Genomic DNA, 15375 nt, shown 5'->3' with positions numbered 1-15375 from the left:
GTGCTTGGGGACATGGTTTAATGGGTGACACTGGTTTTAGTGCAGGACCCATGCTAGCAGGGGGCCAAGGACAGCCCCAGCACCTCATCCCTAACGCCCCAACAAGGCAGCGGGCACAGGGCTAAAGCAGCCACATGTTGAAGGGCATTTCAGTCTGCAGCTCCAAGCAGAGCCTCGTGGCTCATCTTAGCACCACCCAAGGCAGAACAGAGGCGGTTTTGCTGTTAAAACCGAGCTGCGACCGAATTATCCGTCCCTCAGCCCCACACGCCGACCTCCCCAACATGGCGGCGGGGAGGCGCCGCCCGCCCTGGCCGCGCTGTCGTAAGGGCTCCGCGCTTGGCGGCAGTGCCGTGAGGCGCGGCGGGCGGCGGGGCTTCGCCGCCATGGACCGGAGGAAGAAGCCCCTGGACGTGGCCGCCTCCTCGGTGAGCGGGCGGGGGCGGCCGGGAGGCGGCCAGGGGAACCTCCGGGCTCTGAGGAGCCTGTCTCTGGGTGTATGAGCTGTGTGCGAGCGGCTGGGTGCTCGCTGCGTGGTGCCGGCCCCGGGCCCTCTGCACCGCGGGCCTCGCAGGGCCTGGAGGCGCCTCACAGCCCCTCACTGCCCGGGGGGGCGATAACGGGGGCGGGGGGGACGTGGGCTCCGTCCCCGGCCTGCCCTGAGCTAGGGAAGGCTCGGTCAGGAGCCGGGGGGAGGTGAGGTGCTGGGCGCTGGGGACCTGGGGGTGCCCCGCCTGGTGCGGCCGCTGCACCCAAGTTCTGTTTAAAACAATGAGTTGGGTGCTCGTGTAACTGTGGGAGGATCGTTTTTTTCACTGGAAATGCGCTTGCTGCTTCGTACGGTAACTGCTGTGTGTGTGTAAGGTGTGTCTGCGTTGTTTGCCAACTTGTCTTTTTTGCTGCTGATGTAGCTGGTGGACCTCAAAGCAGAACTCTTCCGAAAGCAAGAGGAATTCAAGAAGGAAAAGCTGTTGAAAGATGCTGGCATCTTTGCAAAGCCCAAACCCCTTAATAAGGTAGAAACATTTTTCCATTGCTCTTTTTGTTATTCTTTCTCCTTAAACTAAAGCAGTTCATATGTATTGAAGTCTAAATACACAAGTATTCAGAGCTGTGTTACTATTCAAATGTTAAATCTTCATCACAAGAATATTTACATTTCTATTGGTGCATTTCCAGGTGATATTTTTGTGCACAGCAGAAAACTCATGCATATGCCTATCTAAATCATCTCTTAATTTTCAATCCCTAGGGAGCTTTTGTAGTTACAGCAAAAGATGTTTGTTTGTTTTTTTTTCACTCTAGTAATTTACGTGCTTCCCTGAAGGATGGAAGATGAGAGACTCTTCCAGAATCACTGAACTTTTTCGATAAATACTCTGCTTCGTGCTCCTCTGTATCAGTGTATAACAATGAACGCACACTTCTTCATTTTACTCTTCACTGCATGTTTTCTATTCATGCCATGGTTTTCTAGTGGTAAAGTTGCCATACTTGAAGGACGTGAAGCATTCAGTGTTACTCTGTAAACAAGCAATCTGATTATTCTGTTATCTTCATTTTAGATATAAAACAGAAACAGTACGTAGCTCTCTTACTAGTTAAGTAATCAGAAAGATTGTTCGTCTTAATTATTTTTCTGTAACACCTTTGATAGAGTTGGTTTTGTCTGATTTCTGAGTGACTTTGTTTGCTTCTCAGCCTGTCCTTACCTACCATACTGTATGGCAATCTGTGTAATTTAGGACAGACTGGCTGTATTGTACAGCACAGCAGGTGTAATCTCAACTCAAACATGATTAAGAGGTTATTTACCAGCCCTTCGTGACTGATTTGCACAGTTTGGTTTATGGAATTGAAATCTTTTTTCGTCTTTCTTTGGTGTTTTATTTGTTGTTGCAAAATTGCACTCCCCAGAAACCAAGTATCTGGAGCAAACAAAACACAGGAGTTGCAAATCGAGCTGAGAAAGATGTTGAGCAGAAGGCAGAAGAGGATCAAACGTTAGATAAATCAAGGTAACTCTTGTGCTCTGTAAGAAAGGAATGCTTTGTAGAATTTGTTTTTCAATGTTCAGAAAAGCATAATGAAGAAGTTACATGGATATTAGACCAACAGTTCTCATTAGACCAACAGGGAATCCAGGGCAGTGATGCACCAGAATTCATGTTACGGAGTGTACCTTGGACTTGACAGGAAATGGCTCACTCTTTTTTTTTTTTTTTTTTTTTTTTTTTTTTTTTTTTGCAAGATTTGACTGCTGGTCTAAATGGGTTAGTTATACAATAAATTAAGCAGTGCAAATGTAATTTGTAACCCATTTGCTGTTTTTCTCTAAGCATTTCCTAGCTCTTCCAAATTGTTTTCTACCATTCCAGAAATCAGTTAAGGTTTTCTCCTCAGCTTCTAAAAATAAGTGTATCTCCATGTTATTCCTTCCCTTTTCCTCCCTTCTGTCCTTCCAAAACAGTTCTTCAGCGTCTCATTCCTGCAAACAGTGGTCTAATTTCCAGTATTTATCTGACAGACTGCCATAGCTTCATAGAGGTGGAATACTAGTGGCTTGATATTCCTGTCTACTTGATAAATTACACTAAAGGTTACCTCCATAATTTTATTGAGATTATTTGCAGTATAGATTCTGGAACTGGATATCTGTGTATCTTCAGAAACTTCTGTTAAGGTTCAAAATAAAAAACAGGCATAGCTCAGCTTCTCCTAAATATTTCTAGCGCTCCTGGTACTTCTCTGTCCCATTTACCTAAGGATGAATTGGTCATTTTGAACTGTGTTTGGAATTGATGGGAATACAAACATTTAGGGTATTTTTTTTTTTTCTTGCTCAGGAAGAAACTAGAAGAGAAAGCCAAGCTGTATGAGAAGATGGCAAAAGGCGACTTCCCAGGTGAACAATCTGAAATAATTATTTATATGACATAATGTAAATATTAGTTTTAAAATTTAAATTGCTAAACTTATTTTATAAAAAAATAAATAATATATGTAATAGAGAGATACAGATATAAATTTGTTTCAAAAGTAATGGTTGGCATTTCTGACTATCTAGTGATTTACAGCAGCTACGCTGAATTCACTGCTTACATGGGGAAACTTTTTGGATCTGTTATACAGAGTGATTAACAGGGGTTATTCTGCTATGAAAGGGGGGAAAAATACAAGTACTAGAGAATATAAAATTGCTTTTTGAAGGGCAGTCTGTCTTAGTAAATCACCATGAGCTTGTTTCAGTCTGTGAGTCATTAAATGGGTGGAACATACTCTGTTTTTTCAATACAGAATCTTAGAAAAACAAAATTAATTTATTCTCCATTATGCAGTCTTTGTGTTTTGTTGCTGATTTTCTATCTTTCATTCTAATTCTTGGACTTCGTGAAGAGCAGAGGAGCAGTAGGGGAGTCTGGCTGGTTCTTGTATGAACGTTAGTCATGCAGCTAATAGGGTTAGAGAATTATAATCTGTCCCTTTCTTTTTCACACATTCAATCCCTTGCAAGAAGTAATTATGAAAATAGAATCAAAATCTCCTTGCAATTAATCTCTCATGTTTTCTTTACTAGTGTCCATCTTTCCCAAATTTGATCTCACCACTTTTCTCCACTTTTTAAAAGTACAAGACCGCTTGCTGCCAGCACACTAAATTCTGAGCGTCAAATAAGTATTTGAACTGTTGTGTAACAAACCCTGGACTTCTGAAATAACTAATGAATAGAGGATATTTTAGTGCAAAGACTGCAACCTTCTTTGGAATCTACAGGAACAATTAATTGCTTTAGAAAAAGCCTGAAAGCTATATTCAGAAATAGAGGAGCCGGTTTTTAGCTCCAAGTTTGTTTGGCCCCAAATGAGATTTAAGTATTCCCCAGAAGTACGGTCAGGGGCATTGCTGTCAGCTGAGAAGTTGATTGCAACTATTATGTATTGATTTTGTGTTCAGTTCTGTTCTTTTCATGGCTGTTCTCTAAGAATCGATTTTCTGTCTTAGATGAAGAAACTGAAGATTTGTACCTAGTGGATTTCACTCAGAAGATCATAGACAAACAGCGAGAAGTACAAGAACTGTACCAGAACGAAGCTGCTAAAAAGACTTTAGAAAAAGAGGCAGATGAGGAGGAAACTGAACCAGAAATGGAAATACCACCACCAGAGGACCCAGACGAAGAATGGTTGGTACTACTGAGTGGGGTGATGCGTGGGAAAGTAACTCTGTTCCCCCAGAATATCTGGAGTGACACTTTTTTTTTTTTGGTTAATGTTACACATTGAGAAGAGGTGGTAATGTTCTTTTATTTCATGTCTCGTTAGAAGACAGTCCTTAGTGTTATTTTCCATATAGGTAATGCTGCAATAGAATCCTCCTACAAGATTTTGCGAAGTATCAGGCAGGGAAATGTACTATAAATGAGACACATTGCAATATCCTCTCATTTTCTTGCATAGTTTATGGGAGTTCTGATTGCAGTATTGATAGGATTTTATACACTTTGGTGTCTTGCACAGAAGTCTACTTTAGCAAAATGTTTTTATGTTACATCTGTCTTCTCTAGTTGTGTGGGATTTACAAAATGAGCGCTCATTTTTGTTGTGTAACCTCCTCATAAGAGGGAAACTTTGACTGGGGGGGAAAAACACATGATTTTCCAGCATTTCTTCCACTGTTTTACTACAAAATTGCAAATAGCCTGCAGCAATTTTCTGTGACATTTCAATAACTAGTTTTTCAACCAAGATATTAGGATTAATTATGAAACCAGTCTGACTAAACATTTTCTTAGCCAGATTGTGAAAAATGCTTATGGAATGGAGATTTTAATTCTGGTAATCAGTTTAAAACAGCAATTAGCAAAATGAAAAAGAGCACACCAGTTTTCCAGTTTATTAGGCCACGATAAGATTAGCAATGTAATTTTTCAGAATAAATTGAGAAAATGAATCCAGGCAAGGGACCAGAAAATTGCTAGGCTGGAAAGGCAGATACACCTATTACTGGTATCGTACTGAAATTCAAGATGAAACTAGCAGTGATCCAAGGATGGGCTCAAACTACTTCGTGATCTCATCACAGTAAGTTTCGGAAATTTAAACCAATCAATTTTACTGTTCATATTGTGCTTTTCTGTCATTGCCTACATCTCAGTTAAATGACATACATTATTAATACATTATTCTTCTCAGTGAGGCCATTTCCTAATGAAGATATTTGGGTGCTGACATAGCTGCAGGCTAATTTGCATTAATTATATCTTTACTATAGAGAATGCAAGTAATTTTTGTTGTTGTTTTTTTCGGATGTTACATTATAATAAAAAGGGGCACTGAGTATATACTAAGCTCTGGATATCCATAGAAATTATATAAAAGAGCTAAATAACTAAAAGCACAGATCTTTAAAAGTTTGTTTCTGAATTAGATTGCCAATCATACATTTTCAGCTGTAATGTTAAGTCTTTAAATTGGGATAATAGAGGCTGCTTGATGCCAGAGAACTTTCTAGATTTATTGGACAATATGTACAGCTCTCTATCAGCTTTTTTGACAACTTTAAATTATGTGTTCAGGACTATAAAGAATTGTATAAGAAACCCAATATGTACTTCAAAGGAACACTTTGAATTTTAGTCAGCTTTTGTTGTACAAGCTGAATGAACGCTATCAGCCTATACTAAATGAGCTTTGGACTGATAATTGAAGTATATTGTAGCAATTTCATATCTGCAAGAAGTCAATGCTGCATTATTATTTTCACCCTGGGAAGCAAGTACTGGAATCGCTTTTATTTTGGTGTGAAAATTGATATAGTAACTTTTGAACGTTTCTTTACACCACCTTAATATCAAGGCAAACAGCTGGCCCAAAGTGGGGTTGAGTAAATACCTGTGATAAAACTGTTGTATGCCCTGTTCAGAATGTAGCCTTGGGAGTCTGCTAATTCAAAGGTGGAAGGAACTGTCATACATGGAGAGACTGAGAGATGATGAATACTTTTTGGAAAGTGTCACTGCTTCTGTCTTCTGGTTAAGAGTTCTGTAAGTCTGAAAATAAAAGTTCCGTGTGAAAATTCCTTTTCTTTCATTACAGGGTTGATTATGTCGACTTCTTAGGCCGATCTAGACGCTGTATGAAGAAGGATTTGCCAAGTCTTCTTAAAATGGATCAAGAGCTTCAAGGGAAAAGGTTTGGTTTCTTCCATGGAATTACATGTTCCTTGCAGTATTAACATAGTTATTTTTAATGAGAAGGAAGAGAGGTTTATGTTTTGTTATCCCAATCCAGAATCACTGAAGCTACTTCTTTCTCTCTGTTTACTTTAGGCCAGCTTCTACTGATTACTTCATCGTGCCTTAACAAATAGCCAGAGTAGTTACAGTGAAATTGTGCATGACAGTGGTTTTATAAAATTTTCTATTATAAATTTATACAGTATTCCAAGGCTTCTGTTTATTTCACCATGGTAGCTGGCAATTGAAATATGTGGTCAGTGTACTGTTTTTTAAATTCCAAGAGAACAGAGGCTACGGATATGAAATAAAAGCATAAATGAAATTTTTAATAAACTACCAAGGCACAATATTTGATGGAAATGCTGACTAAATCTAAGACCTCACTTACAGACTACAGCTTGTAGAGAGGAATTTTAATAAACTGATTTAGCAATCTCTTGGATATCTGATGCATCTTTTAAAACTGGTCTTTTTATACTAAGTGTATTTTATACCTTCCAGAAGATGCCAGAGAAGTGACTCTTGGTTCTCTTTAATCTGGAAACTGTTCATAATCTTTTAGCAAAACCAACAGCATCATGATATACAAAGTAAATTTGTTATATCTCCATTAGTTTGTTTTTTCTCTTCTGTTACTTAGGTGTTTAACAGCTTTTCTGTTAAAATTATTACGGCAGCACTGAGAATTGTTTTCAGAAAATTATCTAAAGGTACCTTAATGGAGCCTTTACTGTTGCTGAAGTGAAAATTCTTTTATGCTGGCAACTTATTAGTGTTTTCTCTCTATTTTAAAAGTAAGATGGAGAATATGGGTGCTTTGAAATTGCAGTCTCTGGATTTATATCAATGAGTCTGTCAGTAAAACCTGCTTTAGTTAAAAAATAAAAAAATCCTGCTGCTTCCCTTGAGAAAACAAAAATATTTCCTACATTGGGTACCAAAGGCCATGGACTTCTGGGGTAAATGGCTAGCTTATTGCTCCTTCAAATACCACTCATTTTCTTATGTTAAATCTGAAATAATGCTTTATGTGGTTGCTAGCATCCCAACAGATGCAAAAAAAAAAAAAAGAAAAAAGTGAACGTGTCATTTCTCGTTCTGTGCTTTGGTAAAGATTTCATAACACCTCCAGGAAAGGATACAATTTGTTTAAGTATCTTACTAAAATGTTCTACTAGTACCTTCTTTTAGAAGTGGCTTTATGTTTGTCTTTACCTTGTACCATATTCATCAGTGTTGCATCTCTAGGTGATGCCTACAGTGATCTGTTTTATAAAAACTGTAATAGAGAATTAGACACAATCATGATTTCATCGTTTGATACTATAGAGCCAATAACTTCTGCCCTATAATAATCCCTTTTTTTTTTTTTCATTAGACTAGACCCTGATGGGAATACTCTGTTATCTGAAGATATGAAGAGAGAACTTCAGAGGCAGCAGTGGGAAAAAGAAGAAGAAGAAGCCCTCAGAAAACCCATGGGACCCATACATTATGAGGACATTAGAGAAAATGGTATACTTCCATATTTTATATCACTTATCTTCATGTAGATACTGGTTTTAGAGGAAGCAAGGGAAAGTTGTTTTTTGTTGCCTGTATTGCCAACTTTAGGTATGTGTTAAATCACATTTGCAATAACTATTCAAACTATCAGGACATTCATCTAGATTTATCTTTCATCAAATTGCACTTTTCTCAAATCAAATTTGAAAAATACATTACATCACCCAGTTTTCTCCTTTAGGATACTTCACGCATCATCTAAACAAGCCTGTTATAGCCATAAAAATAGCGTGGTGTATGTTGCAATTCAGTGCCTGAAAGCAGGGCACGTGGTGCTTGTAGTTACTGTTGATTGTAAACTGAGTGTAACTTGAACTTCATGAACTTTTTATTTTCAGAGGCCAGGCAGCTTGGTGTTGGTTACTTTGCCTTTTCTCGTGACCAAGAGCTTAGACATAAACAACGGGCAACACTGGACATGCTGAGAGAGCAGGTATGAGTTTAAAAAGCAAATTGCAGTGTAAAAGCATCATAATTTCAGTAGTCACCATCTTTGGTTTGTTGTATAAGTCTTACACTCAGCAATGCCTGCATCTAACTCCAAAAAAAAAAAAAATTGCCCTCTTCCCTTTTGAATCATGGTACCTGATGATTGCTTTTGTTGTTTAGTGAAGGAGGACATGTAGTTGATTATGCTAACACAGGAAGATTAATTCATGTTTTTTCTTTACTGTTTAGACACTTGATCAAAGAAATAAACGTGAACAGATAAAAGAAAAAAGAAAGGCAGCTCTAGAAGCCAGGCTGTCTAAACTTCGAGCACGGAAGGTTAAGAAATTAAGGGAAGATGGGTTAGAGGAAGAGGCAGCAAAACTGGAGAACGGAGGTATGATTAGTTGCCTTTTTTCAGTTGCTATTTCATCTTGTATCAGTGAGTGGGCAGGCATCCTCTAATTGATGTAGGCTTGGGCATTGAACATATTGCTATTACGTATTTTATATATACAAATAGTATAAATTAAAATAGCAGGAGTTCATATAACTAAGTGTAGATATAAAATTGTGCCAGAGAGAGCTTAATAATGCTGGAAGAAATGTCATGCATAGATGTAGTCCTTTTAGGATTCATGTCTGACAGCAGGAATTGTGCGAGTTGAGCTGCTGAAATTGTACTGGCTGGTTTTTAAGATGAGCAAGATAAAAATATTAGCAAGTTGATTTTGGTATCGTATAATATACGCTCTTACAGTTGCAGTGCAGACTAAATTGGACATACAACTGGCTTTTAGGATTTGGGATGATGAATTTGAGGTCTCTGTGCTGTCTCCTGTCTGACACTACTAGATACTTATATTGTCTATCTCCCACTGAAAATTGTAGCTGATATTTAACTTGTCAGAATTCTAAGCAAGCGATTAACTGTGAAGTGTTCTGGAAATGACGAAGAGCAGTGTGCCACTGCTGTTACTATTGTTCAGAAGAAGAATGTGAATTGTTTTCTCCAGGATTATCGAAGTGGAGATGCGTGCTAATGTTCTTATTTTTAACAATTTTCTAGTTTCAGTATACTACTCAGCACATTCATTTTGGGGTTCTTAGGCAACAGATTTTTCAGCAGTTTCTTTGATACAACTAGAAAACCAATGAAGTGTCTCTTGGTAGATGGGTTTCCTGATTATCTGGATTATCCCTTATCTTTTCTGAATGAATATGAATTAATTAAAAAAAATCCCTATTCAGATGCATTTCATTGTTGAATGAAACTAGATAACTACTATAAGCTTTATTATTGCAAATAACTACTGCTACTTACTCTTCCTATGAAATTCAGATAGGAGATTTTAGACTGTTACTAACAAAAACTTGCTCTTTCTGCAAAGTAGAGGTGAAAGATGCTACTGGTCCAGAACAAGCTGAACAGGAGGCTCCAAGAGTTACCTCAGCAAGTAGAAAGGTTGAGGTTGTCATCCAGGAGAGAAGAGATACAAAGCCTGGCGTGCCTTATGTCCGTGAGTGGGATAAAGGCAAAGGTAAGGAAATAGAGATTGAGAAGCACTGTTTGGAAGCGGTGTGCATATTGCTGATTTCATTTCTGCTTTGAGACAAAGTATGGTAAATCTGGGAAGCAACAAAAATGAAAACTGAACAGAAGAACAGATTTTTACTGTTCTTAGAGAGTAGGTTTGTGGGATCTTGAATCATCTTTCTGTTGCAATGCTTCAGAGCTATCCTTAATCAGAAGTCAGCAGCTGTTAGAATAATTAGAGTATCTACCACTTCTGTTGAAATAAAGAAGTTACTGGTTTTCCCCCACGCACACTAGAGGTATTACAATAATCTCCTTTTTCTAATAATTAAGATTTTAGTGCTGTGATTGGTTTGTATTTCGATTCAGCCCTAACTAATCAGCAGTCTTTCAAAACATATGGCTGTTAAAGGCTCTGAAAGTGACTAGGATGAATTATACAGAGGGTAGTGCTTATCTTTAATGCTCATTAGTTTAGTTTCTGCTCTGTAGAAAAAAGTAGACTATGAGCTTAGCCAGCAATATAGTACTAGGTGAGAAGTAACTTCAGATGGCTTTAAGTAGCTGCATCTTCTGTGTTCCGTTCTTTAACTGATCTTCAGACACTGGAAACTGTATTTAAACTACTACTTTCCCTGTTTCTAACAGAACTGATGTTTGGGCAATGGTCAAAGAAACAGGAAGAACTCAGAGATGAACGAGATCCAGAATTCGCACCACCTTCTGATTATTTTGTGGGACAAAAGAAAGACGATGATTACAGAAGCCAGAACTTGAACAGTCCTGAAACCACCTTTGAAAAATCGGAACCGGAAGCTTCACAAAACCAGCAGAAGCCATCAGTGCAGGCCAAGACCAGCAGCACTACAGTTGTGCCACCGTCAGTGCAAGCTTACAGCAATGATGTTCAAGATAAATCAGCATCAGCGGAGGCCTCTGGCAGCGACAATGAAGATGGGTCAACATCAGAGACTGATAGCAGCGATGATCAGGAGGGGCTGCCGTCAGCGCATGCTTATACCTGCGGTGCTCAAAGCATGCCGCCACCAATGCACGCTTACGGCTATGGTGCTCAACGTGTGCTGCCACCAGGGCAGCCTTACGGCTACGGCGTTCATGATATGCCATTTCCGATGCAGACTTACGGCTACGGTGCTCAGCACATGCTGCCACCAATGCATGGTTATGGTTATGGCGCTCCAGATGTGCCATTTTCAATGCAGGCCTATGGCTATGGCACGCAGGACGTGCTGCCACCAGGGCACACCTGCGACTGCAGCACCCAAAATTTGCAGCCACCAGGGCACACTTGTGACTGCAGCACCCAGAATTTGCAGCCACCAGGGCACACCTGCGACTGCAGCACCCAAAATTTGCAGCCACCAGGGCACACCTGTGACTGCAGCACCCAAAATTTGCAGCCACCAGGGCAGAGCTGCGACTGCAGTGCTCAAGATGTGCCACCACCAGGGCAGGCCTTTGACTGCAGCGCTCAAGACGTGCCGCCACCTGGGCAGTCATACAGCGGTGACGCTCAAAATCAAGCACCACTTTACCAAAGTTTAGATGATATGCTGTCTTACTACAGACAAGTGACTTGAACTGAGCAAAATAATAAACAAGAATCATAATTTAAAGAATTTAAGTCAAATTATCTGTCAGCAAGAATATTTTCCTACATCTGGGAAAAATAGGTATCTGTACGTAGATTGAAATAAATCTCATGGAGACCTAAGCTATGTTACATCACAGCTGTACTTTTTCCCTGTTGATTCTCTTTTTTTTTTCCTCTATTAAAATTCTCTAGCACTGCTAGAATCTAGTTCAGTATATATTATTATTCTTTGCCACTAATGCCTGAACTTTGGAGTATAGCTTTGGGGTTGGAGGTACTACAAGTTCCCTAATATCTGTAGAAACGCTATGGAAATGGCAGGCCTGCTGCTGCTAAATGCAAAAACATTTTAAGAAATGTGTTACCTACTTAATCTCCTGACTTCAGAGACGGGAAGTGCAGAATGTTATCTAGTGACAGTTGTGGCAAGTACTCCACGTGGTCATAATGCCTTCTGCATTCCTGAGGTCTGTATATAACTTGTAATTCTGTGAAGCAGATCAGAGTTGGAGAGAGGCACTGCAGAAATCAATAAATAATGATGGTAAGACTAAGAATAAACGCTTCAGTGAAGTAGAAGCCTTGACACCTGAAATTGCTGTCTTACTGGTTTAGAAAGCACTCTTAGAATTGTTCGAGTACATTCTTCTCGCATCATGTATGCAGCTTTATTTTATTTAATACTTTTTTTTTCCCTAAAAGCTGTTAATTGTGGTGATTTATATATAAAAGCAGGCTGACCTCTACCAAACAAGTTTTTTTTTTTTATTTCAGAATCTCAGGAAATTACAGTAATACATACTTACCATTTAGAAAATTATGATTTCTGAAAGCAGTTTAGGTACCTCCTATTTATATTTTAAAAGCTCATAGAAGCTAGAAAAGTGTGCTAGAATGGGCAATTCTGTAGATTGTGTAAATTTAAATGGCAGTGATGTTCTGAAAGTAATGGGCATTTGAACCAAAGAGCGAATTGGGCAGAGACACAGAGAACATGCTACTCTTAGGTGTGTCAGTGGGATCTCAGGCTGTTCTGCAAAGCCTGGTGAACAGCAATGTCACTACCACAGCAAAAAGCAGTGCTCAAGGTCACTGAGCAAACTTGTCAGCATGCAGAACACATTCACTGTCCACAAACTGTTTTAACCTCAGCTACTAAACACACTTCCATCTCTCTTCTTCCTATATCGCTTACAGCAGAAATAACACCCTGCAAAGGCACCGGTGATACCATTTTAAAGGCACAAAATACAACAGTATTTTTATTGCTACCAAACGGTTAAGAGACTGGAGCTTTATGATAACTTTAGGTTTCTGTTTCTCTATACAGACCTAAAATTTAAGGATGGTATGACAGTATTAATGGCAACGTCCACAGTACCTCTTTTTTGCTGCTGCTGACCTGAACTCAGCTGGTGAGCATGACATTAGGGTTTATAAGACTTCTTTTCCTTGAATCTCTTCAGGATGAATAAAGAATCTGAATATAAATAATGATTTTTATACTAATATCTTAGAGGAAGAGGTTACAGATTTCTCTGTTTTTACCAAATGTGACAGCATCAAAGCACAGGTTTTTTCCTTGCTGTTTGGTACAACCCCAGGTTAGTCAATATCCACGAGGTGGCACTCTAATCTTACAAATTTGCCACAGGAAACTGCCAGTATAAACCCGTTCACTGCTATTTATTTCATAATGTTAAAAAGCTCTGATGACCCCAATTCCAGGAGAAATTTTTCAAACCTTGTGTCACCCCACATTTAATTTTGAGTTTAAAAGGGCTGCACTGTGCTTTAGCAGTTTTCTTCCATAAAGATAAGAACCTGTCAGAACACAGTTTCAAGAAGCAAATTGCCTTGGTTTTCTTGTACATTGATTGAAGGCAATAATAGAAGCAAGAGGTGGAAGGAAAAGCTGTAATTTTTTAAGTCATTGAGTCTGTGCAATCCTGTTAGATGTGTACATAATTGTAGGATCGCATGTCAGAATTAACCCCGTTTGAATAGAAGTGAAGCATTTTAGGGATGTTTTGGGTTGTGTACTTAATGTCTCTCTGCCTGGAATCACAATACACTGCAATTATTCATGAATTAAGCCTCGGAATGGTGTTCTGAAGTCGGATTGTAACATTGACCCTGTTTTGCAGGGAAAAAAAAAGGCAGAAACAAGGTTACAAAGCAAGTTTGTAGCACCACAAAAGTTCAAACCCAGTTCTCCAGTCTGGCTGACTTACCCTAGAGATGTTTTGTATTTAAGACCTCACATGAATCAGAAAGTGAGTATGATTCAGAGTATGATTTTCTTGGAGCTGAACTAACCCCAAAGAGTGGGCAAAGCATCTAAAATATTAGAGCATAACTGGAATTCATTATGGCAATCGTATCCCTTTGGATTTCCCTATAAACAATATTTATATCTATTCTGCTACTACTTTAATCATCGGTATTCATTTCCTGCTGCGCTCTGGGCTTTGTATTTTCTGTGCCCTTCAGAGTGGGGGTAGTGTTATGTATGTGTGTGATGTAAGAGCTGTGCTGCCTTTGCATGAGTTTAACACTGAGCTGGAGCTGCACTAAGGAACAAATGCCATTTTTAACAGTATTATGTAAAAACTTATGATCAAAGTGTTCTTTTGTCAGCTTTATTTCCATGGCCTAATATTAAACAGGAGGACTCTTGCCAGGAAGGCATTTCAATGTCTACATTTTTAATGTAGACTTCCCCAGGAGGTACCAGTGGTGGCTCGTGTTGCCTTTGGTGCATTCCACAGAGCCAGGGCCAGGGCCTGGCTCTTGGGCAACATATCTAAGGCATCTTTGTCCCACATCTTTGTGTAAGTATTGTTTTAATACGTCAGTTATCTTTGTCCAAAATGCAAGAAGTGTTCAGGCATGCTTGAATTTCAACCTTCACCTGCCCTGGCTGGCTGGCAGGACTCAATCTGATCTCCAGAGAATCCCCTTTAGAGCAGACAATTTTGTTGAAATGTCTAAAATTTACATCCTACCTTGTCCTGTAAGACCCAAGGTACTGACTTTTCGTCTTAAAAGCTGTTAAAGATGTTAAAAACAGGCAAGAACAAATGTAAAAATGTACCAAGAGCATACAAATGATTACATTTATTTTCCCCTCTGTCAAAGATATGGCCTCAAGTGAGCCATAGAAACTTGAACTTTCATAAGGGTTCTTTTGAAGTTTAACAGTTCTAGCTGGAAGTTTACTTTGTAATTAAGAAAGTGCTCTGCTTGCTTTCTCTAATTAAATGAAATAAAATTCCTCTTTCACAGTGGGAGAAGTAAATACTATTCTCAGTAAGTATCTAAGGGAAAAATAACTCATACTTCTTCTGGAAAGTTTAAAAGGAGTTTGGCCCTATCTAAGGAGAGGGATCTAGGAGATGGAGGAGGTCGCCCTGGTGCTGAGCTGCCAGCCCAGCACTAACTCCTGTCATGATTTCAACTGATACACAGAGGTGCCAGATCATGGTCAGCCATCACCACCCCTACAGTGATTGTGGTGCTTTGACCTTTAAGTGCAAAGTGTCTGAAACCTGATAGATATTTATGGTAACGTGGGCTTTGCTGATAGAAGTCCTGTATGGCTATAATGAATGGTGCAGTTCCCTGGCCTTCCAGCTCAGATTGCAGCTGTGACCAGAATTCAGAGAATGGTCCTTCTGCTTGTATCACTCAAAGAGGCTTCCAGCCTGTACGCAGCGGTGCTAACAAACACCATTCAGTGCTTATCCCGGATCTTTTGCTGTCTACTGCAGGGCGTTCCTGCCCGATACCTTTCTTAAAAGCATCTTGGTCACAGACCAATGTCTGGTTGCTTCACAATGGTTTGCGTTCAGCTAGCCTTCTGACTGGAACAGGTATTAAGAATTTAAAACTCTCACTCCAAGATTTCACATAATTTCTCTAGTTTAAGTGAGCCATTCAGCGCATTTTATCCTTGCTGAAGCTTTTAATAAAGCACGTTAAACGCTA

At 39.3% G+C, this 15375-nt stretch overlaps 1 protein-coding gene across 1 annotated transcript; it reads left to right on the top strand.

Moving 5' to 3' along the window:
- Nucleotides 1-278: 278 nt before the first annotated feature.
- Nucleotides 279-11521, top strand: CCDC174 (coiled-coil domain containing 174). Its single transcript, XM_027467485.3, has 11 exons — nucleotides 279-428; nucleotides 912-1016; nucleotides 1918-2018; nucleotides 2847-2905; nucleotides 4003-4183; nucleotides 6096-6191; nucleotides 7617-7753; nucleotides 8143-8237; nucleotides 8483-8630; nucleotides 9628-9774; nucleotides 10419-11521. The coding sequence occupies exons 1-11, from the start codon at nucleotides 285-287 to the stop codon at nucleotides 11369-11371; spliced, it is 2166 nt and encodes a 721-aa protein (XP_027323286.1). The 5' UTR covers nucleotides 279-284; the 3' UTR covers nucleotides 11372-11521.
- The last annotated feature ends 3854 nt before the right edge of the window (nucleotides 11522-15375 follow it).

Source organism: Anas platyrhynchos, chromosome 13 (assembly GCF_047663525.1).
Source record: "Anas platyrhynchos isolate ZD024472 breed Pekin duck chromosome 13, IASCAAS_PekinDuck_T2T, whole genome shotgun sequence".
In the NCBI taxonomy this organism is placed as follows: Eukaryota; Metazoa; Chordata; class Aves; order Anseriformes; family Anatidae; genus Anas; species Anas platyrhynchos.
This window is presented reverse-complemented; position numbering and strand designations above follow the sequence as displayed.

Excerpts from the sequence above, each read along its gene's own strand:
- CCDC174 (XM_027467485.3), top strand. The coding sequence starts at position 285 with ATGGCGGCGGGGAGGCGCCGCCCGCCCTGGCCGCGCTGTCGTAAGGGC. Across the intron at positions 1,017-1,917 it reads AGCCCAAACCCCTTAATAAG|AAACCAAGTATCTGGAGCAA; the intron begins GTAGAAACATTT and ends TGCACTCCCCAG. Across the intron at positions 2,019-2,846 it reads CAAACGTTAGATAAATCAAG|GAAGAAACTAGAAGAGAAAG; the intron begins GTAACTCTTGTG and ends TTTCTTGCTCAG.